Source organism: Miscanthus floridulus, chromosome 19, assembly GCF_019320115.1.
Source record: "Miscanthus floridulus cultivar M001 chromosome 19, ASM1932011v1, whole genome shotgun sequence".
In the NCBI taxonomy this organism is placed as follows: Eukaryota; Viridiplantae; Streptophyta; class Magnoliopsida; order Poales; family Poaceae; genus Miscanthus; species Miscanthus floridulus.
In genome coordinates this window covers 102,230,528-102,257,938 of record NC_089598.1, presented here as the reverse complement: position 1 = coordinate 102,257,938, position 27,411 = coordinate 102,230,528, and the positions used below count along the sequence as shown (strand labels likewise).

The 27,411-nt window shown below is 48.4% G+C and overlaps 1 protein-coding gene and 2 pseudogenes across 4 annotated transcripts; 1 reads left to right on the top strand and 2 right to left on the bottom strand.

Moving 5' to 3' along the window:
* LOC136529862 (cysteine-rich receptor-like protein kinase 10) overlaps positions 1-3,778 on the bottom strand; it is a 34,749-nt pseudogene extending 30,971 nt beyond the window's left edge.
* A 7,573-nt stretch (positions 3,779-11,351) lies between these two features.
* On the top strand, positions 11,352-17,101 carry LOC136528126 (uncharacterized). Of its 4 annotated transcripts, none has more exons than XM_066521040.1 (12): positions 11,352-11,739; positions 11,827-11,944; positions 13,839-13,922; positions 14,396-14,512; positions 14,689-14,799; positions 14,969-15,076; positions 15,182-15,666; positions 15,776-15,875; positions 16,015-16,074; positions 16,159-16,251; positions 16,334-16,453; positions 16,588-17,101. In XM_066521040.1, the coding sequence occupies exons 1-12, from the start codon at positions 11,657-11,659 to the stop codon at positions 16,909-16,911; spliced, it is 1,803 nt and encodes a 600-aa protein (XP_066377137.1). In that variant the 5' UTR covers positions 11,352-11,656; the 3' UTR covers positions 16,912-17,101. The 4 variants fall into 4 exon arrangements, with proteins under 4 accessions (XP_066377137.1, XP_066377136.1, XP_066377135.1 ...); XM_066521039.1 differs by having other exon boundaries at positions 14,888-15,076; XM_066521038.1 differs by having other exon boundaries at positions 14,605-14,799.
* A 153-nt stretch (positions 17,102-17,254) lies between these two features.
* LOC136525367 (cytochrome P450 716A1-like) lies at positions 17,255-26,339 on the bottom strand (annotated as a pseudogene).
* Between the last annotated feature and the right edge of the window lie 1,072 nt (positions 26,340-27,411).

Below are 27,411 nucleotides of genomic sequence, written 5' to 3'. Positions count from 1 at the left end.
CAATTCTCTTCCGCTTCTTAGTTACATTCGCAGATGGGGAATCATTCACATTCTCATCGCATACATTGTTCGCATTCTCAGCAAGAGATAATAAATAAAGCTTGTCTTGTCGGAAGGCAAGACCAACACATTTATTATCAACCAGTATCTTACACTTGCCATCACCAAAATGGCAATCAATTCCATCATCATCAAGTTTCGAAACGCTTATCAAATTTCTACGCAAAGAGGAAACATAAAGTACTTCTTTAAGTCTAAGTACAAAACCATTATTCAATTCTAAAGAAAAAACTCTAATGGCTTCAACATTGGCTTGCACTCCATTTGCAACTTTAATCGTTCTTTCTCCTCTTTGCAAAGTTCTCGTCCCACTTAACCCCTGTAAGGAATTTGCAACATGAGTAGTTGCACCTGAATCAACCCACCAAGTGGATTTATCATAACATAAATACAGGAATTCATCTACAAATGTAATAAATTCATCACATTTTTTTAGCAGAGATTTCAGGAAGTCTGGACAATCCCTCTTGTAGTGTCCCTTCTTGAAGCAGTGCTTGCACTGATCTTTTTCAGCTCCACCATACTGCTGATTCTCAGAATCCTGGGGTTTCTTTCCCTACGAATTGGAGGAAGAGGCCTTATCCCACTTAGGTTTCCCTTGTGGTTTAGAGTTCTTGCCATTAAAGTTCTTTCTTTTGTTATCCTTCACAAAATGAGCGGATTCACCTTGTAAGGACTTTATCCTCTTCTCTTCTTGAGCACACATTGAGATGAGTCTTTCTATGCCCCATCTTTCAGGCTGCATATTATAATTCACAATGAAGGTGTCATATTCTTTTGGCAAATAAGCAAAAATCAAATGAATCAGGAAATCCTCCTCCTTCAAATTCATTTCCTTTAGCTTAGATGTCGTAGTGTTCATCTTCAAAATGTGCTCTCTTATGCTACCACCAGTGAATTTCTCATTCACAAGCTTCTTAATCAGTGAACTTGCTATGGCCTTGGTAGACCCAGTAAACTGACTCTTGATTTTCTCAAGATATTCTTTGGCAGTAGCACATTCAGGGATTGAGTCCATTATCTGTTCTTCTATGGTGGCCTTGGCCACCAACAGGCACTTGCGGTTGGAGAGAGTCCATTGCCTATGTTTAAGGTCATATTTTATTCTTATTTCAGCATGATCACGCTTTCGAGCAGTGAAATCAGCATCAGATTCATTTTCACCTCTCACTAGGTCCTCTGGCTCAGTAGGACATGGTGAGGTGATGGCAAAATCGACCTCTCCCAATGCAAGTTCCAATTCATACTTATCCCGCCACACACGGTGATTGGTCCCATTGAGTGTCGGGATGTTGGCAATGTTCACAATGCATTTGCCTCCTGAAACCACACCAGAATAAGTAAGAAACATTTATATATAAAATTTCATGCTTTAACTCAACATTGATCAAATTAAAACTTATGATTCATCCATGCAAACATTTACATCACCGTTGGGCAAAAGTAAAATTAATGCATAATTTCTCATGGATCAAAATTATAATATTGTTATTAACAACGTTGGTCAGAAAATAACAACATCATAATCTCATCAAAATTATCAGAAATTCATCACTTCTCTTAAGATTAAATTATCCCGTTGGTTCAAATTTAATCAAAGAGAACAATAATTATCATGCACAGCGGAAACATTAATAATCTTTTCATATTATTATTTTTCCAGAAGCACTAAGTACTTTACTGTTTTCTGGCAAAATATCGTTGGATAAAATTTGCACAGAAAAAATTGCATCAAAATCATTCAAATTCATCAAAAAATATGCATTAAAATTGCTCCTAGAAAATAATAACAAAATTTTTTCTTTTCATTTCAGCCCAGCGCGGTCCAGCTCGCCCATACGCGCGGCCCAGCCAGCAGTGCGCGCTGCAGTGGCCCATCTGTCCGCGCCCGCACAGGCCACACCCAGGCCGCAACCTGGGCCTAGGCCGACAAAGTGCCGCGCGTGCTCACGCCCGCCTGGGCCGGCAACGGCCCGAGCATCCATGGCCGTTGGATTCATCGGACGGCTACGCGCCGTCTTCAGGCGAACAAAAACGCTCCTGGCCGCGTCCTCCCAAACCCTAACCTCATTCGACTGTTTCCTTTCTCTCTCTTCTTCGCAGCTCTCTCTCTTCTCTCCTCAGCCGCAGCAGCGAGGCGAGCGCAACCGAGAGCGACTCAAAGGCGGTGGAGCGGGCGATCCATGGCGCCGTCGCCGGCCCCCTCGCCGGCGCACGTGCTCCCCAACGGGTGAGCACGCCGCCGTCGAGCGGCCTGGCCGCGGCGCCCCCTTGGCCGAGCCCGGCGAGCGGCTGCCCCCCGGCTCGGCCCTTCTTCTCCCGCGCCGGCGAAGGGACATCCGACGCGCGGCGAGGTAGACTTTCTTCTCCCTTTGGATTCGATTTCTATCTTCTTTCTTTTCTTTTCACTCGTTCACCCGAAAAGAGGATACCTGATTCGTTTTTTTGTTTGATTCGAGTTCTCCAAGATTATCCCCCTTTCCCCTCTTCGGATTTGCGGTTTGATTTTCTCTTATCCGAAAGGATTTAGATCTAGGGTTCGGGTTCCAGTCCGGCACGTCGGCGAGGGCCGACGGCTCGGTCTTTGTCCCGCGCGGTGGGGATGCCGTCGGCGGGATGAGGACCCAGGTAGGACCCCATTCATCCATTCATGTTAGGGTTAGGGTTACTTTGACCGATTTGAAATCGGTTCGATTTGATTTCTTTCTTTCGCCCGATTCGAAATCGAATGTCTCTGTTCTTCTTTCTATTTTCTTTTTCTCGATCCGGTTTCTTCTCTAATCTAGCTCTGGTACCATTGTTAGATTTCTTAGGACTCAATCGAGTCAAGTTCACCAGATCGGGTACACAGAATAGGAATACATGTTCAAGATTTACAGTATATACACAAAACCTAATGCATGAACTACAGAGATATAAAAGGAAGAAAAGGGGTAGGTGGAGTAGGAAGTCGCAGACCATCGAATGTCGTAGTGGTCGAAGCAGTCGGAGTGGTGGAAGCGCCGGCCGCGGCCTCGTTCACGGATGCCATCTGCGCGCCGGCAGCGACGTTCGGTGGAGAGAGGAGTCGGTGCAGTTGCGTCCTTGACGGCGGCGTGTGCGTCGGGGTGGCGTTGCTGGCGTCGGTGGTGCTTCCCGTCGCTGGCAGCGCCCCTTCTCAAGATCGGGTTAGGATTAGGATGTCGGTGGGATGTCTAGCGGCGCGGTGAACCTCGCATTGCGAGCCCCGGCCCTCACCTTTCCTTTATAGCGCTGTGCGACGGGAATCCACCAACCATATAGGATTGGACGTCCTCGATTAGGATGCGAGAACAAAGACCCAAAAACCGTTGGGCCTAATGGCATGAGAGATCAATCCAACAACCTGCAGTCCTGACAGGCCGTAACGAGGGCGTAGCACCGCCGCAGGGCGTCCTGGAGCTGCTGGAGGGGACGCCGCGTGGCCTCCCGCCGCATCAGCTCGGCGAGCACCAGCTCCCGCAGCAGGCCGCCGACGATATCCACGTGCTGCGCCAGGCGCCGGCACGCGTCGCGGTGGCGGCGCGCGGCCAGCGCGGCCTGCACGACCATGGACACCAGCCCGAGGGCGTTCACGCCGACCAGCTGCGCCACGTTTGAGGCCTGCCCGAGCACGGTCCACAGCCCGCTCGAGCTGACCAACGGGCTCGCCATGGCCGCTTCCTGAGCCTCTCCTGCTCTGAACCTCGTCACCGTCGCTGCGTGCATCATTATACGCGTCAACCGGTCAGGTCAGGTGACTGGTGAGTACTGCTGCTGAACAGTGACTTTGACTAAGCGTAGCACTTGTGGAACTTTTGGAGCAAGAAAATCTGTCACATGGGACGTTCAAATGCTAACTAAGATGATTAAATATGAATTAATTATAAATCTAATTGCACATGAGTAGATTAATTAGCGAGATGAATCTATTAAACCTAATTAATCCATAATTAGTACATATTTTCTGTAGCACCACATTGTCAAATCATGAACTAATTAGGCTTAATAGATTTGTCTCGTAAATTAGCCTCCATCTGTGTAATTTGTTTTTAATTAGTAAATATTCAATACTCCTAATTAGCATCTAAACATCTGATGTGACAAGGACTAAAGTTTAGTCCCCCTAGTGTCCAAACACCCCAGTCGCAGGCATGTTCGGTTCGTCGACAAACAGAGTCACGTCAATATACCACTAGTTTTTAAGCAACTATTTGATTTACTATTGAAACTATGAGGTGATATACTTTCTTAGCACCCTATTTTATACCTCATAGACTTATTTTTCTGTTAAACTTCGCCGCCAGTGTGTCTTCAAATTTACTTGCCATTTTCTGTGATAGACAATGTAACTAAGGTTAGGTGCGGTAATATTTGAATGAACTAAGCTGGCCTTTTAACTTAATTATTATGTCTATCATATTTTTTAGATTTATTTTAAAAATAACTTTATTTATTTAATAATTAGTGCAATCCTAACAATTGCTAGTTTAATCTCTCAATAAAACACTTTCCCAAGTTAGTAAGAAAGCTGGTGATTCTTATTTTTGATGGGCTTAATGGCAATGAAAGATCAATTTTTGAATTTGGTGAGGTTCAACTTAAGGGATGGTTCCCAAATTAGGTTTTGGGAAGATACCTGATTAGGGAACCAACCTTACAGTTACATATTTCCAAACTTGTACAACATAGTTTGCAAAAAACATGCAACAGTAGTCAAAGTATTCAGCACTACTCCCCTTAATATCTCTTTTAGAAGGACACTAATTGGAAATAAATTGCTGGAATGGAATAATTTGATTGCAACTATTGCGAATGTAAACCTACAAGAAGGGAAGGATATTATCACATGGACCTTAAGTAAAAGTGGTAGTTTTACGGTTAGGTCGATGTATAGATACCTCATCACTAACGACATCAAAGTAACACAAGAAATTTGGCGTGTCAAACTGCCACTTAAAATCAAGATTTTTCTTTGGTTCCTCAAAAAGGGTGTAATACTAACTAAAGGCAACCTAGCTAAAAGAAATTGGCAAGGGAAGCAAATATTGTTGCTTCTGCAGTAATTTTGAGACTATTCAACATACTCCCTCCATATCGTAATTAGAAGTCGTTTATGACATGAGTGTGATTACCAAGGAGTCATTAATTAGAGGGTATTTTTTTCTGTTTGCCCCTATTAAATACGCTTGCGGGTGCTTTGTATACGAGAACGAATCAGAGTTGGAGTGGCTAGCGCAGTGCTGTTAGTGCCCCCAAGGTCCCAGGTTCTTCGCTATTTTGCATGGCGATTTTGCATGCTACTGTGCGAACGAGTCCGTCCGTGCGCGCTCACGCCTGGGCGCGCGTTTGCTTCTAGTTTTGGCATGGTACCATCGAGTTTGGGCGCTCGTGCCATTCAATTTTTCATTTTTTTCGGCCTGGCGCTCGTGCATGCGACGTTTGGGATACCTGCAGACAGCTTAATAAAGCGCCACAGTCCTTCAGTTCATCACGCCTCATCTATTCTTCATGCCACTTCGTTTGAGTAGTACTGAGCAATATCTTTAGCTTAGCATGGCTGATTTGTGGACTGGGTTCGATCTGAACGAGCTCGGCGCTGAAGATGACGACGACGACGCTGCGTTCGCCTTCGACGAGCACGAAGATGGTGACGCCACCGATGCGTTTCATCTCGACGAGCCTCAAGATGACGACGATGCCGCTGCGTTCGACCTCGACGAGCACGACGCCGCTGCGTTCGATCTCAACATGCCTCCGATGGAGGATCAGAACAACATGCCTCCACAGCGACCGCATACAAACGCCCCCGACGGCAAGGAATCCGGCACCACCTCCATGGAGTCCAGCAACTCCGGCGTGATGGAGTCCGGCGGCATCTGCGACTCCGGCACCACCTCGTCCGGCTTCTGCGAGTCCAGCGCCACGCGCGTCCGCGGGGACCAGCATGTTGCCCTCATCCGGCTCCTGCGAGTCCAGCGTCACGCCGTCTGCGGCGACCTGCTGCGAATCTGGCACGATTCCATCCGCGGCGAGTAGCACAATGACCTCATCCGGCTCCTGTGAATCCAGCGCGACGGACAACAGCGGGTCGGAGTCCACGGACAGCAGCGGGTCGACGACGTCCTCCGCGGCGACCTCCTCTGACTCCGGCTCGATGTCCTCCATGGCGAGCACCTCCGACTCCGGCCCGACGCCGTCCGCGGCGACCAGCACCCGCGCGCCGTCGGTCTCCATAGCGACGAAACGAACCAAACAGTACTAAACCCTAGCCGCCGGAATCCACAGGCGAGAGTGAGGGAGATGAAGTAGGCGTGCTGTGGGCGGTCTGCGTGCTGAGGCGATCTCTTCAATCGAGGAGCTCGCGATTAATAACGAGGAGACCATGCGAATGGGCGGCGCGCGTGCCTAGCCAGGGGTAATCGCGTCCAAAATCGCCCTCGTTATCGTGAACGACTTCTTTTGCCGCAACTGGCCAGAACGACACCTAAATACGATATGGAGGGAGTATGTTTTTTAGTGTAATTATGCTAAATTTCTTTGGCGTGCGTTGCATATGGTGTTTGGCATTACCCCACCCGTACTGTAGAAAACATTTTTGGGAATTGATATAAACAGTGTGGGAAAGATTTAAGCTTGTTATTACTAGCAGGGGCGGCTGTGTTCTGTTGGTCCTTATGGCTCACTAGAAATGATAGTGTTTTTGATAAGTGCAGTCCTAGAATATATTTGCAGGTCTTATTCAGGGGAACATATTGGTTCCGTTTTTGGGGTCAGTTGTAGCGAAGTGAAGAAAAGAAAGAATATATCTACAAAGCTTGTCAGACCCTAGAGACATCGGCTTTGACATTTTTTTCCTCTTATGGATGGCCTAGTATGTCTAGGATTGCGAATTGATTTTCTGTCTTTTTTTGTGAGTCTGCTTTAAACGTAAGTGTGAGAACCTTTTGTAATAATTTGGTCTGATTCATCACCTTTGAGTGAGGATGAAGCCGGATGTTTATTCCATTATCTAAAAAAATCTCTCAAAAATACGCCTAAAGATATGTTGAGATGCCAATATAGGTGCCGAGACCCATGAAAACAGTCTTCATGCCATCCCTAACGTGAACCGGTGCTTCGTCAAAACTCATGGAGCACCAAGAGCAAGGTCCCTATACTCTCTCTAGTTTCTTTTTTTTTATGTTGTTGTTTAGGGACAAGTCTCCAAAACTTAGTTTTCACTATAATTTATGTTGCAATTAGTCCACCAACCCACATTGACACATTATTTAGAATCACATTAGACATAAGCATCAGATGTTATTGTTTAGTACTAAGACTAATAAAATTTACTTATATTGCTCACTTTTTAACATAATTGGCATAATAGATATTTCCTCTTTCCCTGAATAAATCAATTTATAGAGTTGTAAGTCACACATTTTTTAAATATCAACGTAGTGGGGAAAGAGCATTTTGACGCGAATCAAGCCATGGATCAGATGGTTTTTAAATCTAGTGTTAAGGAACTTAAGGACACTGTAGTGTTCTTTTTCTCTTGAGAGTTGAGAGGAGATGAGCTTTCTGTTTCCGGTTATGTTTTCCCTGTCGACTGATGGTCAAAATAGGGCTCGGCTCCTCAGCCATGGCCCATGTCTGTCTTAAATTGTTGGCTTTCTAGGTTTTCTCTGTGAATTGTAGTGGAGTGGATGCAGCTCCAATCAAACATGAGCTCATTAGGCCTGACAAGAGTTTGCTACAATCGGAACATATCTCCAGTATATGTCTCAACGCGTCGTTCGGCTGGTTGAAACTTGGCTAAAACTGAGTGAAAAATACTGTTCTGGCTAAATTATTGTGAAAGAGAAAACACTACTTCAGACTGAAAAAATAAGCCGAACAAGTCGGTTTCTGGGTAAGTCGAACAGGTCTCGGTGATTCCTCTCTAAAAAAGGAAATGGTGATAGACATGTGGATTACAGATTTTTCTTGTTTCATGGTATATCTGTATCCTAAAAAAAAACTCGGTTCTACTCCATCCTTCTACTACTACGACGACTTGTTCAAATTAGCCCCAGTTTTTCTGCCAACGTTTTGGCAAACACTGGACGATGGATTTGACGCCATGTCTGCTTGTCTCTGCTAAAATCCAAACATCCTTTCCTGCAGCGCGTGGTTCATATCAAACGAGTGACCAGTGACTAAAGCTTTGAACATTAAAGGTGCAACACTGGAACTAAAGTTTCATCGGAAAAAAAAGAATGGTATTGTCGAAGGGCATGTCCCTTAGTTTTATAATCCGTATTTTTCAGCTTATTTTTTTAGCTGGAATCATGTTTTTCTTTCACAACAAATCAGCCAGGAACTGTGTTTTGGTTTGTTTTTTCAGCTGAAGTGAATGGGACCAAACGCTGTAAACGGTCGTGAGCTGTCGGTTAACTATAGACCACAATCAAGACTAGGTTAAGAGAGCCTGACTCCCAGCCCTATCCGTATAATAATTAGCTATTCGGTATTAATATATGGTTCACTTATCTCTCTCATGTAGTTTCTTAATTTTTTTTTTTGTCTAAGCCGACTATAACTTATAGCCTTTTCTCTCTTCCTCTTCTCTCCTCCAATTATAGCCTGTGATGGGAGGTAAATAGTAGCACTGTAGCAAGTGTAATGACATGACCAAGACAAAACACTGTCACTCGTTCACTCAGTCACTCACTGTCACAGAGCACAAACACCCTGGCATTGACCTCCTAGTCAGTGGGGATGGCCGCCGGATGGATATGGCAAAATATAAGGCCCCGTTTAGATCCAAAAAATTTTGGATTTTAGCCCACTGTAGCATTCGTTGTATTTAGTAATTAGTGTCTAATTATGGACTAATTAGGTTAAAAGTTTTGTCTCGTAATTTCTCGACTTAACTGTGTAATTAATTTTTTTTTTCGTCTACATTTAGTCACTCCATGTATGTGCGCAAAATCGATGTGACGAATACTGCGCAAAATTTTTTGAATCTTTTAAAACAGGCCTCACTCATCTTTTGATGCGGAAGACCAACGGGAAGACGCAGGCGAAAGCGCGTGCGGTCCCCGCCGGCCGCGGGCGCGAGCGCAAGGCTGCAGCTGCGCTCCGCTCCACTCTTGGCGGAGATCCCGATCCTGCTGGAGCTGGGCTGCTGGAGTGAGGAGCCACCCCCACCCTACCCGGATGGCGTGGCGTGGTACGGACGTCACTTACCTCGGAAGTTTCATGTGCAAGACACGAGATCCGAACCAAAGCCATAGGGCGTCCCCAACGATAGCTAGGAAGGCTAGCTATTCTCTGACGTGGATGAGAGAGGAATCATAATAAAAACCTCGTCCGCGGTGACATGCTCGTCAGCTAGGTCGACACACTTCCCCAAGAATCGCTGTCTCTGCTCGTTTTACCGAAAAAATTTCAAACTGATGAATAGTATCACTTTCGTCTTATTTGACAATATTGTCCAATCGTGGATCAACTAGGCTCAAAAGATTCATCTCGTGATTTCCAACTAAACTGTGTAATTAGTTATTTTTTTTACCTACATTTAATACTCCATGCAAGTGGCTAAAAATTGATGTGATGGAGAGAGTGAAAAAATTTGGAATTTTGGTGGCATCTAAACAAGGGCTAGCTTAAAAAAATATTATTCTAGTTAAATTATTTTAAGAGAAAAATATTACTCTAATTAAAAAAAAAGTGAAACAAATGGTAAGCCGAACAGCAGGCCCGTGCTCTCGTCCTGACCTGAGTCCTCACGGCTTCCCGGGAGGCCCACCCACTTGAAGCGCAAGCAAGCAGAAGCAAGCTGCCGAAGCATCCGGGCCTCTGCTCCCCTGGCACACCAACTCCGCCCTCGCCCACTTCACTCCCCTTCTCCCCCACTGCGCCGCGCCCGGGGGACCCGGCGGCCACGCGCGAGCAAGTAGGAGAGAGAACCGACCAGCCTGAGAGAACTAGGGTCTCCTAAATCCAGAACCAAAAGTTTGGATGTCTCGTAGCGGATATCACACCATTGTTCGAATACTAGTAAAAAAAATAAATTATAAAATCCGTTAGAAATTTATTAAACTTAATTATTATGTTATTAGCACATGTGTTACTATAGTATTAGGTTTACAAGATTCGTCTCGTAAATTAGTCGTAAACTATATAATTAGTTATTTTTAGTCTATATTTAATATTTTATGCATGTATTAAATATTTGATGACATAGAAAGTAAGTTTCTGTTTGGTTTCTGCAGTGTCTCCTAAAATTTATGTCACATCGAATGTTTGGACACATGCATGGAGTATTAAATATAGACTAATTATGAAACTAATTACATAACTTACGACTAATTTATGAAACAAATCTTTTAAGCCTAATTAGGTTATGATTTGACAACGTGGTGCTACAGTAAATATTTGCTAATGATAGATTAATTAGGCTTAAAAAATTATCTCGTAAATTAACCTCCATTTATGTAATTGGTTTTACCATTAATCTATATTTAATATTTTTTATTAGTATCTAAATATTCTATAGGATGTGAATTTTAAGAGCGACTATAAAACCAAACACCCCTCCGCTTTAGGAAGAGAAAGTAAGCTTTAGGAAGAGAAAGTAAACGAGGCCCTATCTACCACCACTCCGCTGCGCTTTGACGCCCGCCCGACCAGCTACCACCCCCTGCCCCGCACGCCGTCCTCTGCGTCGCCAGGTCTCTCGTCAAGGCAATTATTACTGTAGCGAAGCGACAGGTGTGGCGCCAATGGCGTGGGTCTGACCCTGACCCTCACTGGCCCATCCATCCGTCGCCTACTCCTACTCGTCCTGCTGGTCTGGATTTTTAGGTGGTGTTGGGATCCCTTAGTCGTTTCTAAAATTCATGTCACTATTGAATATCATATACTAATAAAGAGTATTAAATATAGATTAATTAAAAACCAATTATATAGATATTAGCTAATTTGCGAGATGATTTTTTAAACCTAATTAATCTGTCATTAGTATATGTTTACTGTAGCATCACGTTGTCAAATCATGGACTAATTAGGCTTAAAAGATCCATCTTGTAAATTAGTCACAAGTTGTGTAATTAGTTTCGTAATTAGTCTATATTTAATACTCCATACATATGTCTAAATATTTGATGTGACAGGAATTTTAAGGAGAACAATTAGAAACCAAATACCTAACTAAAAATACTGTTTACTGATTTAATATAAGAAAAAATATTACTCGTTGACCGATAAACAGTGGCTTATAAGTCGGACCCAGCGATACCTAGCTCCGGGTGGAGTGGAGCTAGTCATGGCAGCCATCATCATCATAATAGCCACACTTCTCGTTTGTCATCACGAGCTGCCGAGATAGTTGCGGCAGCCGGCAGCACAGTGTGCAGCGTAGCTGAGGCTCCGTGTCCGTCTGTGCACTCGCGGCGCAGTGGCTGCCCTGCCTGCCCACGGGCTGTGCCTGCGGCTGTGTCGTGCGTGCGTGCACACATATGCGCCGCGGCTGCGGCGGCGGTCGCCTTGTCATTTGCTCTGTCCCGGCTCTGCTCAGCTAGGGGATCGGAGGAGGGGGAGTAAAGAATTGGAGGCGGGCGCGGATTGGATGCTGTGCGTGCGCGCGGAGGACGCGCTGGCCGCCGCTGCAGCCGCGGCCGCGGCGTCCGACAAGATGCGCTCCGTGACCCTGTCAGTCCCTCTCTCAAACTTGCAAGTGTGCTTCGTCGGGTCTTGGAGTGTGCTCAAAGTTGGCTCCTTTCGTCTGCGTGTGTGCAGGGGCGGGACGATCCAGAGGGCGGTGCGGAGGATGGCCGGCGGCCGGAGGATACCCGGCGCCTCGGCGGACCCGGGGACCGGCGACGCGTCCTTGTCGCCATCGGCTAGCTGCTCCGGGGTTAGTTTTCGTTTCCCATTATGATCAAAGCCTTCCCTCTTTTAGTTTTGAGTAAAGTACGCTGCCGGTCCTCAAATTTGCGATACTGTGTCGTTCCGGTCCCGAACTCTTAAAAGGATTGTTGAGGTCCCTAAACTCTGTTCGGTGTCAAAATAGTCCAAACGGGTCTACACTGTCACTAACGGGGTCGCTGATAGGTGGGACCCACATGTCATCTCTATCTTCCACCTCTCTCTCCTCTCCATCTCAGGGCACGGCCGGGGGCAGGGGCACCACGCGTAGCCGCGCGGCGCGCGCGGCGGCGGCAGCATGCGACACGGAGGCCACGCGCACGCATGGACGTGTACAGCACCAAGGGTGTGGAGCCCGCCGTTGAGGCGCTTGAGCATGGCGATGGCGAGCTCGCGAAAAGCGGCTATGGCTACGGATGAAGGGCTCGCGGTTGCGCATGTGGCAGGAAGCTTACGACCGACGGCCCCGCGCGGCGCCAAGCCCCTCGCGTCCTCCATGCCTGCAGCAGGCGGCCAGCGACCCCGCGCGGCACCGAGCCCACGCACCGCGGTGGCCTCCTGCGACGCGGCTCGCGCAGCCTCCACGCATGCGGTTGGGCCTCCGCGACCAGCGCCTCGCACTGGTGGACGGCGGCCCCCCGCGGCACCGAGCCCCTGGCCGCGCCGCGCGCCCCTCATCCGCGCCGGCCCCGCGCGGCTCCCTCTGCAAGCCGCGGCCCCCTTTCTCGCCAACCTCGCGAGCTTCCGTCGTGCGTGCGCACCCGATTCGCGCCGCCAGAGCCGGCCGTCTGCGCGGCCCAGCGCCGGTCGCCACCGCACGGCACTGCGCATCGCCCGTGCCTCCCCAGGCCCGTGGCCTCGCGCGCCTCCCCACGCCTGCGCCTCGCGCGGCCGTCCGCGTAGCCCGCCCGCGCCCCTAGCCCTGCCGTCCCCGCCCCTGGGCGCGTCGCCCCGTGAGCTCGGGAGAGAGGTTTGAGGAAGCTCAGGGGAGAGAGGAGGAAGATGAAACTGACAGGTGGCCCCCCACATATGGGTATGGGTTAGACCTGTTTGGACCACCATGACATCCGAACAAAGTTTAGGGACGACCGTTTTAAGAATTTGGGGACCGGAACGACCCAACACCACATGTTTAAGGACCGACAGTGTACTTGACTCTTTAGTTTTTCTTCCGCCTTCGCATGCGCTCGTGCTTCTGCCATCTTTCAGTGTGCAACTTGGGTTCATCGTTCGAGGATTGTTTTTTGTTGCGCTCAAAAACATGGGCAAGAATCTGCGGTGTTGTCTTGTGCATCGGTAGGTAGTGAGGTAGCACATCAGCTCCAGACGACTGTCTGATTGCTTCGCGTTCGTGTTCGAAGGTGGGCCAGACAAGATTTATCTCGCTTTCCCTTGGTGCTAGTTCTTCCACCGTGGTGGGCTGTTTTGGGTAGGGCTCTGACTCTTTTAAAAATGGTTCTAGCTCTGGCTCTGGCTTCTGTGAGGAGCTGTTTTTTCTAAAGTACTGATAGCTGTTCTGAAAAACTTTGGCAAAACGGCTCATTCTCCGCACTAGGGCACGGTAACCCACAGCAAGAAGCCGCGCGAAACCTCGTTTTTATTAAGCTTTCTTTGCGCAGTGCAAAAAATTGGCTCCGCTCTTGACCTCCTTCCCCTGCAGAGCCCTTTTCAAAACAGGCGTGTTGGCACAAGCTCCTGCAGGAGCCGGACCTGAAGCCCCTGCGGAGCGAGGCTCTGTTTGTACTTGTGGAGTTGTCACTTTCCTGCCTCGGATGTATCGCCGGATGGAATGCCTCGTTTCTTGCATTGGTTCCCAAACTGTTTCAGGTGATCTGTGGAATCTGATGGCAGTACTGGTCTGGTGTTTGTGTTTTTCTTTGTAGGATGATACCAGCATTGCTACTGCCAAGAGGGAAGGGGCGCGAAGGTGCATCCTGCAGCGGTACAGATCGCAGCTCGAGCAGGAAGTGAGTGTGTTTTCCTTGGTTTATGAACTCTACAATTTTGAATTTTGCAGCATGATGTTTTCAGTTGAAAGAATTCAGCTTTGTTTGGAGTCGTGATGGGCTCTGTTCCTTTCAAATGGAAGCTGGCTGATATTGGCCGTGGGCATATCCAGTGGCCAGTGCGTCATTGAAAATTGCTGATGAGAGTGGCCCTCTGATGAAATCCATTCTCTAAATTTTGTTATCTGAATATACAAAGTTCGTTAAAAGAATGTGCATTTTTTTATTCATGCCTTCCCATGCACCTTTAACTTCATCAGTAATAGCATCATTGTGGTTCAAGCAGTTTTCCATGGACACCTTTGATAAGGAAAGCTTGAACAGCTTCTATGACAAGAGAATATTTTTTGCAAGTTCAAAAGAATAAAAGGCAGATATTCCCAGATGTGATTGTGTACTAAGTGTAATACTCTAATCTTGACATACCTGTACAGGTTAAGAAATTGCAAAGTCAACTTCAAGAAGAGATTGATTTGCATCTGGCGTTGGCAGATGCCATTACATATAATGCGGCGCTGATACTTAAGTCGTCTATAAAGCTTCCAGACAAGGTGCACACTTTTTATTAGATATTAATGTATTCATTTGTTTGTGACACTCGTCATGGACCCAGCAATCTTATGATATCCTATCTGTTTTAAAGGCTCACGAGTTATTAATTAGCATATCCTCTTTGGAAATCGCTATCACAAAGCTTGAGGAGGATCTAAATCACCTGCATTATCAGTTATGTCATGCAAGGAATGAAAGGCTACTTGCAGAAAATAAGCCAGGATGCTTGCCACCTACAGCGTCAGATTGCCAAGCCTCCACAATTTGCGATTCTACAGGGGAAGAAGTAAGTTATCTTCAAAGTTTAAATCTCTTTTTAGAATTACATCTTTTTACTGTGAAATTAGTGACTGTTTCTTTGTCAATTTTCTAAGCCCGAACAAATGTTAAGAGAATTGAGATTCAAAGATTATCAATGCAAAGAAGATTTTTCAACTGAACCTGAAGATCAACAGGATGATGAAAAAGACGCTGAAGATGGAGAACGGGTATCTCTAAACATGCTGCTAGAAAAGCACCAAGATGTTTCTTTAACTGGACTGTTGGAACACCAAGATGAAGAGGTCCTACTCTCCACTGCATTCATATTTCTCAGTTTTACATACACATCTTGGGACCTATGAATTATTAAGTTTTCAGTTAAGAAAAATATAATTGTATCCCTGCAGATGCAAGAGGCATGCTCTACCGAAAAAGAAGGCAAAGAAGATCAGAAGATAGATGTGTTACCATTTAGACAGCCAAATTTGAAGAAAAGCAACATGAGTGGAAATTTGTGGAATAATCCAAATCAGCTCTCTGAAGAGATGGTGCGCTCCATGAAAGATATATTCCTTCATTTATCTACATCTTCCAAGATATCACCAGAGGAGCCTTTTGCTAATTCATCTTCATCAGCAGAACGTTTGTCTGGTTCAACATTGACTACTTTGTCAGATTCATCTGTAATAGCCTCAGTGCTGCGCAGTCCTTCAATTGACTTGAACCATGATGATGGTATTATTGATGATGTTAGAAACTTTGACCCATACAATGTTAATGGGAAGGAAGCACGGAGAGACATTGGAAGCTATTGTTCAGTAGCTGAAGTGTCTTGGATGTATATTGGCAATGAACAACTTGAATATGCATCTGGAGCTCTGAAAAAGTTCAGGTTTCCAGTTAAACAGTTGCCTTCAGTTATTGATTATAATTAACACATTGAATGCTGAAAATTTTACAACTAAGAGGTAGTAACTATTCCTCCCTTTCTCCTTTTGCAGATTTCTTGTGGAGCACCTATCAAAGGTTGACCCTTCTTGTATGAACTGTGATGAACGGTTAGCATTTTGGATTAACCTGTACAATGCATTAATAATGCATGTAAGTATGATCTATCACCTTTTTTAAGAATGTCACTAAGTTACATGTTTAGAGATAGAAGTTGATGTTTTCTTTCATTCATTATTGTCAAAATAGTACGCACCCTGAACACCGTGCATGTTTACTTGAACTTTACTAGGCTTATTTGGCATACGGTGTCCCTGAAAATGACATTAAGCTTTTCGCACTAATGCAAAAGGTTTGATTAAATGTCTCTTTGGTTTATAACTTTCTCTGAATTTCCAATATATAGTAATTTGACAAGCTAGAGATAATATCGCAGGCCTGTTACACGATCGGCGGGCAGCCTGTCAGTGCAGCTGAAATAGAGTTTTTGATTCTGAAGATGAAGACTCCAGTGCACCGGCCACAACTCGTAGAACTCTGTTCCTCAGTTTCAGGTTCCTTTATTCATCATACAAGTTAAAAATGCATCTTACTATTTTCCTCCTTTACAGTCCTTGATGCTGGCCCTTCACAAATTCAAAACATCAGAGAATCTCAAGAAATATTCAATCGATGATACTGAGCCCCGTGTGCTCTTTGCACTCTGTTGTGGGATGTTCTCTTCTCCTGCGGTAAGTGAATGAGTAACAATGGAACTCTGTTAACAAGAAATTCTGTTTCCAGTGTGCACAGTAAAGGTGCCAGAATACTTCAACCGAGTTCTTCCCTATTCATGTTTTGGGAATGGTAATTTCCTATCACCCAGGCAAGGATTTTCTCTGCTGAAAATGTTCGAGCCAAGCTTCAAGAATCAATGAGAGACTACATCCGAGCATCAGTTGGTATCAATGACAAGGGAGAGCTTATAGTCCCCAAGCTACTGCAGAGCTATGCCAAGGGCATTGTGGAGGACTCTCTGCTCGCCGACTGGATCTGCCGTCATCTAACGATAGATCAAGTCGCTGCAATCCAAGATATGTCATCGTTGCATAAGCAGCGCCTTCCTGGAGTGTGCAGTTTCAGCGTCATCCCATTCGATTCAAGATTCCGGTACCTATTCTTGTCCGACAACAGTAGGTGCCAGAACTGAAACAAACTGCATTGCTCTATGTACAGAGCCACAAGAGTGAACGTTTGACATAGTAAAAAATGGAAAACAAAAAAAGTTATCTGTGCTGTACATTTTGTAAATTTTGAGGGTAACTAGGATTCTTCTCTGTATGTAAAATTCAGTTAACTTTGTACATCGAGCAAACTCAAAATATAACTGTAGATTCGCAGATGGTTCAGTTTCAGGTTAGTGGCTTAATTACTGCCAAGTAACCCAAAATTATCCTGCAAATTCACAGCCAGTAAACCTGCATGTACATCCAGCAAAGTGAACTATGGCTGCGACTGAACTTTACAAGGCGATTGCTCAACCGAGCGAGCATTCATTTCTGAATAGGTTCGATGTCAATGAGGAGGCCCTCAAACGGGTACGGCAGCGGGAACCTGGAGAAGCTGCAGTCGCAGCCGGCGGCGAGCTTCCACCTGAATCGCGTCACGATGTAGTGCACGGCCACTAGCGTCTCGACCCTGGCGAACTCGTTCCCGGGGCAGACGCGTGCGCCGCCGCCGAACGGCACGAAGGCGAAGGGCGGCACCGCCGACGGGTTCTCAAACCGAGCCGGGTCGAACCTGCCGGGCTCCGGAAAGATGGCCGGGTCCCAATGCGTCATGTTGGCCGCGTGGATCACCTGCCAGCCCTTGGGTATTAGGTAGCCGCCGTACTCGACGTCGTCCACCGTTTTCCTCATCATGGTGAACACCGGAGGCACCATCCGCAGCGTCTCCAGCGCCGCCGCCCAGGTGTACCGCATCCTGTCAGCACCCCCTGGCAAATCGCCGCCGGGATGCCGAGCTCGAGAACGGACAACAATGGTATGAGTGCCCGGACCGACGAGGGCCGGTCGAGTAGCGATAGAATAACAGAAATTGGTTTGATGTTTACAAGCTTATCTCTCCTTCTCGCCTTAGCGCTACTTATCCCTTGCTGGCTCGCAGGCACAGCTGATGCTTGCCCATTGTGGGCTGAATACTCGAGAGCTCCTGGGCCGGCGTCGCATACTTCTTCGAAGCCCATTGTCTTGAGACGCCTCAGGAGGAAGGGTGCTAACACCCCCCTCCCCTTGGGAACCAGCATGCCCCCATGCTGGCGCAAGAGGGAACTTCTGATGCAATGCTTCAGCATCTTCCCCAGGTGGCAAGGTCCACATCCATGTTAGACCACTTCACCAGAACTTGAGCCACAGCACCATTTTGGCGAGGATGAAGGCGCCTTTTGAGGATGAGCTCAGGAACCTGAAGACCAAAATCACTCTCTGGAATGTCAGCTGATACCTGTGACTTGTGTGGTGGCGCTGGTTTAAGCAGGGACACATGGAATACAGGGTGGATGGATGAGCCCGGAGGAAGTTCCAGTTTATAAGCCACTGTACCAATTGCTTCGAGGATCTTGTAGGGGCCAAAGTAGCGGAAACTGAGTTTCTGGTGTGCCCTCGGAGCCAAAGAACTCTGCACATACGGCTGTAATTTCAAGTACACCATGTCCCCAACAGAAAAGGATCGCTCAGATCGCTTTTTGTCCGCCTGAAGTTTCATACGCTGTTGAGCACGAAGCAAGTGCTGGCGAACAGCAGCAATCATGACCTGTCTTTCAGACATGAAGGTCTCCACATCAGAGTTCTCTATGGCTGAATCAGGGGATATGCCAAAATGACATGGGGGGTGCCCATAAAGGACCTCAAAAGGAGAGTGGCCCAGAGCAGAATGAGGTGAAGCATTGTACCAAAATTCGGCAAGGGAAATCCAGCGGATCCACTGCTTGGGACAAGAGTGGAAGAAACAACGAAGAAAAGTTTCAAGGCATTGATTGACTCGTTCGGTTTGCCCATCGGATCGTGGGTGGTAAGCAGAGCTCATGCATAGAGAAGTTTGTGCCAGGCGAAAAAGTTCACGCCAAAAATTGCTTGTGAATATACGGTCCCTATCAGAAATGATGTGTGTGGGCAGACCATGCAAGCGGTAGATGTGATCAAGAAAGAGTTTAGCAACTTGCTGTGCTGTAAAAGGGTGTTGTAGTGGAATAAAATGGGCAAACTTGCTAAATTTATCGACAACTACCAACAAGCAGTTAGCAGAACCCGACTGGGGAAGACCTTCAATGAAATCAAGAGATATGACCTGCCAGGATTCAGTCGACACAGGAAGGGGAGAAAGGAGTCCAGGGTACCTGCAGCGATCTGGTTTAGCCTGAATACAGGTGGTGCAAACCCTGACAAACTCCCTGACATCGGACTTGAGACCCTTCCAAGCGAACAGCTTGCGGATTCTGGCATAGGTGACCGGAAAGACGGAATGTCCACCCAAGGGGGAATCATGGAAGGCCTGAATGATCTGTTGCTGCAGCTTGTGGTTAGAGCCAATCCAGACGCGGCCCTGGTAACGGAGAACTCCACTGACCAACGTGAAGGGCGGGTGCGAAGAAGGAGCAACTGCTAGCTACTGCAACAACTTAGAAGAAGCAGGATCACTGTCGTACCCAGCAACGACTTCAGATAGCCATTCTGGTGTGGAATAGGAAATTGCATTGAGTTGCGCAGGAGGAGCCGGATGGCGGGACAAGGCGTCAGCAGCCATGTTGGAGGTGCCCGGCTTGTAAACCACCGTGTACTGAAGCCCAACCAACTTGGTGTACATCTTCAACTGCCATGGTGTGTGCAGTCGCTGATCAGCAATATGGGACAGACTGCGGTGGTCCGAGAAGATCACAAACTTTACGTGCTGAAGGTACGAGCGCCACTGGTGAACAGCCACCATGATAGCCAAATACTCCTTTTCGTAAGTAGACAAACTTCTCGTTCTGGGGCCTAGAGCTTTGCTTATAAAAGCAAGAGGATGTCCATCTTGGAGCAAAACTGCACCCACTCCCATGTCACTAGCATTGGTCTGAATTTGAAATGGACGAGAGAAGTCGGGAAGAGCAAGAACCGGAGCAATGACCAATGCATTCTTGAGAGAAGTAAACGCCCCATCATGTACTGATGTCCACAGGAACATAGTACCTTTCTTGAGCAGATCAGTAAGAGGCTTGGCCAGGATGGCGAAATGCCGCACAAACTTCTTGTAATATCCGGCTAACCCCAAGAAACTACGTAACTGTTTGGCATCAGTAGGACTTGGCCATGAATGAATAGACTGTATCTTTGATGGATCCGTGGCCACCCCCTCTGCGCTGATCACATGCCCCAAATAAGCGATACTTTGCCGTGCGAACTGGCACTTAGAGCGCTTCAATAGCCAATTGTCTTTTGCCAGCAGATGAAACACTTGCCTGATATGCTCCACATGCTCCTTGAGGGTCTTGCTATAAATAAGTATGCCATCGAAGAAAATGAGCACACATATGCGGAGGAGAGGTTTCAGAGTCACATTCATTGCACCCTGGAATGTGTTCGGAGCCCCTGTCAGACCAAAGGCCATTACAGTCCATACAAAGTGTCCCCAATGAGTTTGGAATGCCATTTTATGTTCCTCTCCGGGAGCTAACTGAATCTGATTGAAGCCAGCACGTAAGTCCAAACTAGTGAACCAGCAGGCCGAAGAAAGCTCATCCAATAGCTCATCGATGACCGGGATTGGAAACTTGGATTTCACAATCAAGGAGTTAAGGAGCCGGTAATCGACGCAAAACCTCCAAGACTTATCCTTCTTTCGGACTAGCAACACCGGTGAGGAAAATGCACTGGTACTAGGCTGGATCATGCCTGATTGAAGCATCTCAGTCACTTGGGACTCTATTTCTGATTTAAGTGCCGGAGAATACCGATAAGAACGAACTGCCACTGGTTGAGCACCCGCAACAAGAGGAATGCGGTGGTCGCATGCACGTCGTGGGGGCAGCTCAGATGGTGCTGCAAAGAGGGCCTGAAATTCATCCAGTACACTCTGCACTTCTGGAAGCACATCCGAAACTTGGTGAGAACTTGCTTCATCATAAATCTGGAATAGTTGTACAAATGCACAGCGGGGGTACTCATCAGTGATTCCCTGTAGGGTGACATGTGACTGCTCAGTGGCGGGCCCAATGGGTAGTCCAGGTAGGCCCAGGACTACCCTGGAATTTGGTCCAAAAATTTTTTAGTACTTCACGCAGCCCATGAAAATTTGGCCCATTGCTCCTCTTTCTCCCGGTCAAGACCGGCGAGCGGCCGAGCGAAGCCGTCTCCGTGACTCCACTCCCTTCCCTCCTGACGCTCGCGAAGTCGCGAGTCAGGCGTGCCGCGTGCGCGACCGCAGAGCCAGCCGCGGAGCCGCCCCCACCCCGCCGGCCCGCCCTGCCAGCGCCCAGCGGCCGTCCAGGCGTCCAGCGCGGCAGCGCCAGCTACTCCGCTCCGCCTCTCCGCCAGTCCGGCAGTGGTGCGCCAACGCCGGCCAGCACAGTCTGTGTCTGTCTGTCCTGGACGCACTGCCTGGTGAGTTGCCGTCCTGGAGATCTCTCTTCCTCCTCAATTTGTTCACTTGGAGGCTCGCTGGGTGTCCGTGGTCCGAGATCCGTCTGGATTTTAGGGGTTTAGATCCGTCCTGGCCGCTGCATTGACCGCCGCCGGTAACAGTAGCCTTTCCGGTGGCTGCTTGGCACGAGATTCTAGGTACATTTAGACCTAGTAGACGGTGAAGTTATCTCTCACACTAAAATCGTATGGACAATGCTGGTTCTTGCAACCCAAGCTCTTTAATCTTGGAGCTGGCCCGTCGTCAACTTTGGTTCAGTATGCTTCGTCCTTCGAGGAACAAATCTGGGCTGTGCTTGTGCTGTTAATCTGTTATTAGGTCTGATGTTCTTCAACTAAATGCTTGAGTAATGTTAGTTTAGGTTTACAGTCGTAGATTGGAAATTGGACTGTAAAGGTTTCGACTGTGAGCACTGGAATGTAAATTTGGTTAGGGATTTGCTCTCTAACAAGCTTGTTGACACTAAGAAACATGAATTTTATGGTTTGGTGTACTTAGCCCTTAAATTGGCATTGATCTTACTAGTGGCGACAGCATGTGTTGAAAGAGTATTCTCTGCATTGTGTTTAGCGAAGAATAAGGTGAGAAATAGTATGAGTGATAGGTTATTGAATGATTGTTTGATTACCTTTATTGAGCGTGATATATTCTCCAATGTAAGCGAGGATGGCATAGTTCATGCTTTCATGGCAATGAGAAAGCGCAAAGCAAAAGCCTTGAACTAGAACTTGTATTGTAATCTCTTATTTATGTAAGACCTTATCTTATGTATAATCTATTTGTGCAAGTTTCGGATCTATTTATATAAGTTTTGAACCTTTCAATTGTATTATCTCAATTTGGTTAATTTATAGCCATTTTACCCAACTTTTTCTTTGAATTTTGTCGTGTTGCACAAGAATTTTTTTTACTAGGACTACCCTGGTTTTAAATCCTGGGTCCGCCACTGTGACTGCTGATAGGGTATTGTCATCCACTTGTTACCCCAATGCACCTTCATAGGAGAGAACCGTTCCAACCAGTCCATGCCGATTATGATGTCAAAATGTCCCAACGGCAGGATTTTCAGAGTGGAGGTAAACACATACCCTTGTACTAACCATTCAACTGAGGATAACTCATAACTACAGATGATAGTACTACCATCAGCAACCTTAACAGAAACTGGCTTCGACAACAAAGAACAACCAACCAGATCCTGGGCAAAAGAGGTACTGAGAAATGAATGGCTGCTCCCCGAATCCACAAGTACTAATACCTCACGACCAGCCAAGCTTCCCATGAACTGCATAGTGCGAGGGGCTGCTGCTCCAGAGACAGCTGCTGCCGACAAAAGCATGCAAACTTGAACATCTTGTTCATCAACGGCCGGCTCTAGGACTGGTTCCTCCTCTATGTCAGAGAACTCATCTTGACACAGGTTCCACACTGCCTGAAGCGCGTGGAGTTGGACAACAGGGGCACACCGGTGGCCAGGTGCCCACTTCTCGGCGCAGCGAATACAGAGACCTTGAGCTTTACGGAAGGAACGCAGGGCAGCCAGCTTTGCATCAATGGTCACGCCACGGGTAGCCTGCTTCTTGTCATCAGCAGCCGGTGCGTTCGCCTGGGGACGCTGAAGCGGTGCCTAATAAGGCAATGCGCCCCTGACGAACTTGGCAGCGACTGCACCTTCTGGCTTCTTGAAATCCCGTCGTTTCCCTTGATCGCCCGCCTCTTCCTGCAGCAACGCAAGAGTGCAAGCAGCATCGAGAGTAGGAGGGCGCTGCACAAGTATGACAGAATGGATGTCGTCGCGCAGGCCATCGACAAATCGAGTAACAAGGTAGAACTTATCGGGGTTGGGATTATATGCTTTGAGTTGGTCGACCACCTCGGTGAACCGATCCACATATTCAACAACAGTGGAGGTTTGGCGGATGTTATAGAGTTGGCGGAGAATAAGTTCATGCTGGTCACGGCTGAAACATTCATGAATCAAGGCACAGAAGCCGGACCAGCTGAGATCCTTGAGAAGATGATCGACGGACTGGAGCCAACGGCTCGCAGCCCCCTTGAATTGCATAGTAGAACAGCGAACCCACACGCTAGGATCAACGAAATACATTTCAAAGTAAGTCTGGGCTTGCGTAATCCAAAGCTGGGCATCATCACCATAGAAGGGTGGGAAGTCAAATTTTGGAAGCTTGCTAGGGACATGATGAGGTGACGATGGAGATGGGAAGGTGGATTGGAAGGTGGAAGGCTCTTTAGCCAAAGAGGAATAGTAGGGCTGAATTTGGTAGTGAGGTGGAGGGTAGTAGTAATTGAACTGAGGATCAGAATGAGGAAGAGATTGACTCTGGTGCTGTAGTGGCGGACTATGGTGGGGAATGGGTGGTGGTGGATGGTGGATTGGTAGATTGGAACGGAGATTGGGTGGATTGGGATGATGATTTGGCGGAAGAGGATGAGGGATTGGCGGATTGGGTTGATGAATTGGTGGATTGGGTTGGTGAATTGGCGGATTGGACTGTTGAAGTGGAGGATTATGGTGGGAGAACGGATGATGATGAATGTTCTGCGGTTGTGGGCGAGTATGAGGATGAACTGGGAAGTGAGCAACAGGCTGCGTATCATGACCCTTTGAATGTGAAAATGAATTGAACTGGGTCGGATGAACTTCGAACTTACCATTGTTCGGGGTCGGAACCAGGGTCGTGACTGACCCGTAGCCCCGCTCCCGAGCCACTGGTGTAGAGCCGTGCCCACTGGGCCAAACGTGATTCTCGTCGGCTGCCGACGAGTTGCCGACAGCCAGCCCACCGGGTTGGGAGTACCCCGCTCCTGGTTGCGCCGTAGCGGTTCCCAGGGGAGTTTGATCCCAAGCTTGGTGATCTGGTGCGTGCTCTGGGGAGATCTCCACTCCTGGTGGCGCCGTAGCGATTCCTAGGGGAGTTCGATCCCCACCCCGCTTGAGGCGCCTGACCTCCAGCTGCATGTCGTCGAGGGTACCTTCGAAGTAGGGGCGCCACTCCTCAATCGCGGCCACAGCCACCTCCAGCGTGGCCAGCCTATCGCCGCCGTCGCCGTGCAGCTCCTGCAGCCGGATCAGCTCGAGGTCGCCCACGCGGTACTCCACATCCTCGATCCGCTGCTTGATCTCGCGGCCCCAATTGTCGGCGACGATGGCGGTGTGGGACTGTTCGCCGCAGAAGCGCTCCAGCATGCCGACGCGGTCGCCGATGGTCAACCCGAGCTCCTCCAGCCCCCGGATCTGGTCCGCGGAGTTCTTCGCCTGGGCGGACATCGCCTCCTCCAGGTGTGCGACGCGGTGCTCCATGGCGGCACCCTGCTCCTTGCGCTCCTGCTCGCTGTCGGCGGCCGTCTTCTCCCATCGCCCGCAGCGCTCATCGATTGAATCGAGCCGCTTCAGGATCTCCTCAAACGCCGTCTTCACGTTGGGCTCCATCACACCGTGAGCTCGCTAGAGGCGCGTGTAGTGTGGGTGCGCCGACTCCAGAGCTCCGCCGAGGAACGGTAGCTCTGATACTAGTTGTCAGCACCCCTGGCAAATCGCCGCCGAGATGCCGAGCTCGAGAACGGACAACAATGGTACGAGTGCCCGGACCGACGAGGGCCGGTCGAGTAGCGATAGAATAACAGAAATTGGTTTGATGTTTACAAGCTTATCTCTCCTTCTCGCCTTAGCGCTACTTATCCCTTGCTGGCTCGCAGGCACAGCTGATGCTTGCCCATTGTGGGCCGAATACTCGAGAGCTCCTGGGCCGGCGTCGCATACTCCTTCGAAGCCCATTGTCTTGAGACGCCTCAGGAGGAAGGGTGCTGACACATCCTGCCGAGGCCCTCCCACGACAGAGCCTCCCCAGCCGCCTTGCTCCGCGCGATCTCTTCTTGCTCTAATCGAATTCATTCCAGCGTCCATGGATTAGAACAACCATCAGCGTCAGCGTGTATGCTAGAGCTAGCTATGATGAAGGTAATTACCTTGGACAACTTTGTCGTAGGCGTCCTTGTCGGCATCGAGCTGCCGGATGAGGAAGGTGAGGAGGGCGGCGGTGGTGTCGTGCGCGGCGACCATGAGAAACATGACGTTGTCGATGATCTCCTCGTCGGGCAGGCCCTCCGCGAGCATGAGGCTGACAACGTCGCTGGCCGGCGAGCTCTCCCTGCGCTCCAGCTTGGACCTCCTCTCCTGGATGACCCCGGTGACGGCACGCCGCCCACGCTGGCTCGCAGCGAGGCACCGGCTGTATGTGGATTGTGGAGAAGGGCAGGTTCACCGGGACCGCCCAGATGCCCCTCACCAGCTCCTGGAACTCCGTCCAGAGCTCCCGGCGGACGGTGCCCGTCCCGAGGCCGAAGATGGCCGTGCACATGACGTCGAAGGTGAGCGACTTCATAGACGGCATCACGGCCACGGTGCCCCGGCCGCGCCACTCGGCGTCGAGGTGGCGCCGGACCTCGCCGTCCATGCTGGCGACGTGCCTCTTGACGGCGTCCACCCTGAGGAACTGCACCATCATGGCCCTGACGCGGCGGTGCTCGTCGCCGACCACGTCCCTGATCGTCCGGCGGCCCACCATCCGGGCGAAGGACTCGGGGGTCTTGGCGGTCACCCCGGCGCTGGTGAAGATGAACTTGTTGGCGGAGGTGCCGACAAGGAAGGCCGTCGGACAGCCAAAGAGGCGCAGCCGCGACACGGGCCCGTACGTGGCCACACACCGCCGGAGCCAGTCGTCGGCGGTGTTGGCCCGGAGGGCGCGGACCAGGCTCAGCGTCTGCCCGATGAAAGGCAGACCGAATGAGCCCGGAGACAGGGGTGCTTTCGGATTCGTCTTCTTGCCGCCGGCGCTGGCAGAGAGGAGACGGAGCAGTACAGGGACCGATGCTACAACCGCAAGGACGACGGCAACTGCAGCCGCCAATGTCGCCGGAGCAGCATCCATTGCTTCCGATCAAGAGCTTGCACTTTGCAGTAGTGCTTCCTTGTTAGGTTCCTACTCCACATTTCTTTCGAGGTGACGCCTTGTGGTTGGAAGGTGGATGCCATTGGAGTAGGGACAAGATGATTAGTCATTAGTCAGCATATGATGACAACATAATGATAAACAAGAAAACAAGACGATGAAAAAGACAGATAGGATAGGGAATGGTATATTGGTAATCTCTATATAGGCATAGCCCGCTAGAAAAACAACTTAATGCTCCTTTTCACTAGGGTGTTGCCTGTTGGGACTTGAACACTAAGATAAATATTTCTCAGTATTATACATTGGTGCCAATTTTAAAAAAGAAGAAGAAGTGAAGTTTTCAACGGAACAAATTTTTATCTGTATTCCTGCATTTGCAAGAGGCTCCAGAAGAATAGACAGACTAACAGGGGGTTGGGGGAAACTGCCCACATGACTTTGAATTTCACAAACAACTTTGTGAGATGGTGTGTCCCTGTCTATGTTATGATGAGTAATTGATAAGATGGTATGAGCCTTTTGGTTGTGTTCAATTGAGATTGACTATGGTGGACTAATCAGAGATGTTGAGTTGATGAGTGTGTTGTGTGGAGGAAATGTATCTCTTGGTTTGTGATGTGTAGGTATTGGATGCGATATGGTGGCTAACGCTGAGTGATTAAGGTCAACCAAGTTTTCGCGTCGATGATCCAAAGGCAGTGAAGAACGAACAAGGAGGTTTAGGACAGATCAACCAAGGAGTTAGTGCGTAGGCCATAGGCGATCCGCATCATCCTCAACTTAATTTATGTAGACAACATCGACTAAGTCAAGGTGGGCATCAAGGTCCACGAAAACATTTAGAGTAGTCATCCTCAACTACTACATGAGTACATGACACTCCTGACATACGTACCCCGTTATGGCCTCATCACTGCAAGAACTCGCTACTGAACTTCCGCCCCAAGTTTGTGTGGGACTCACTTTCTTGTGTTTCCAAAAATATAAGAAAATGCATCTCTTTGCCATTAAGAAGACTTGGACTGGACACCGAAGGTGTAATCTCCAATAGATAACAGGAT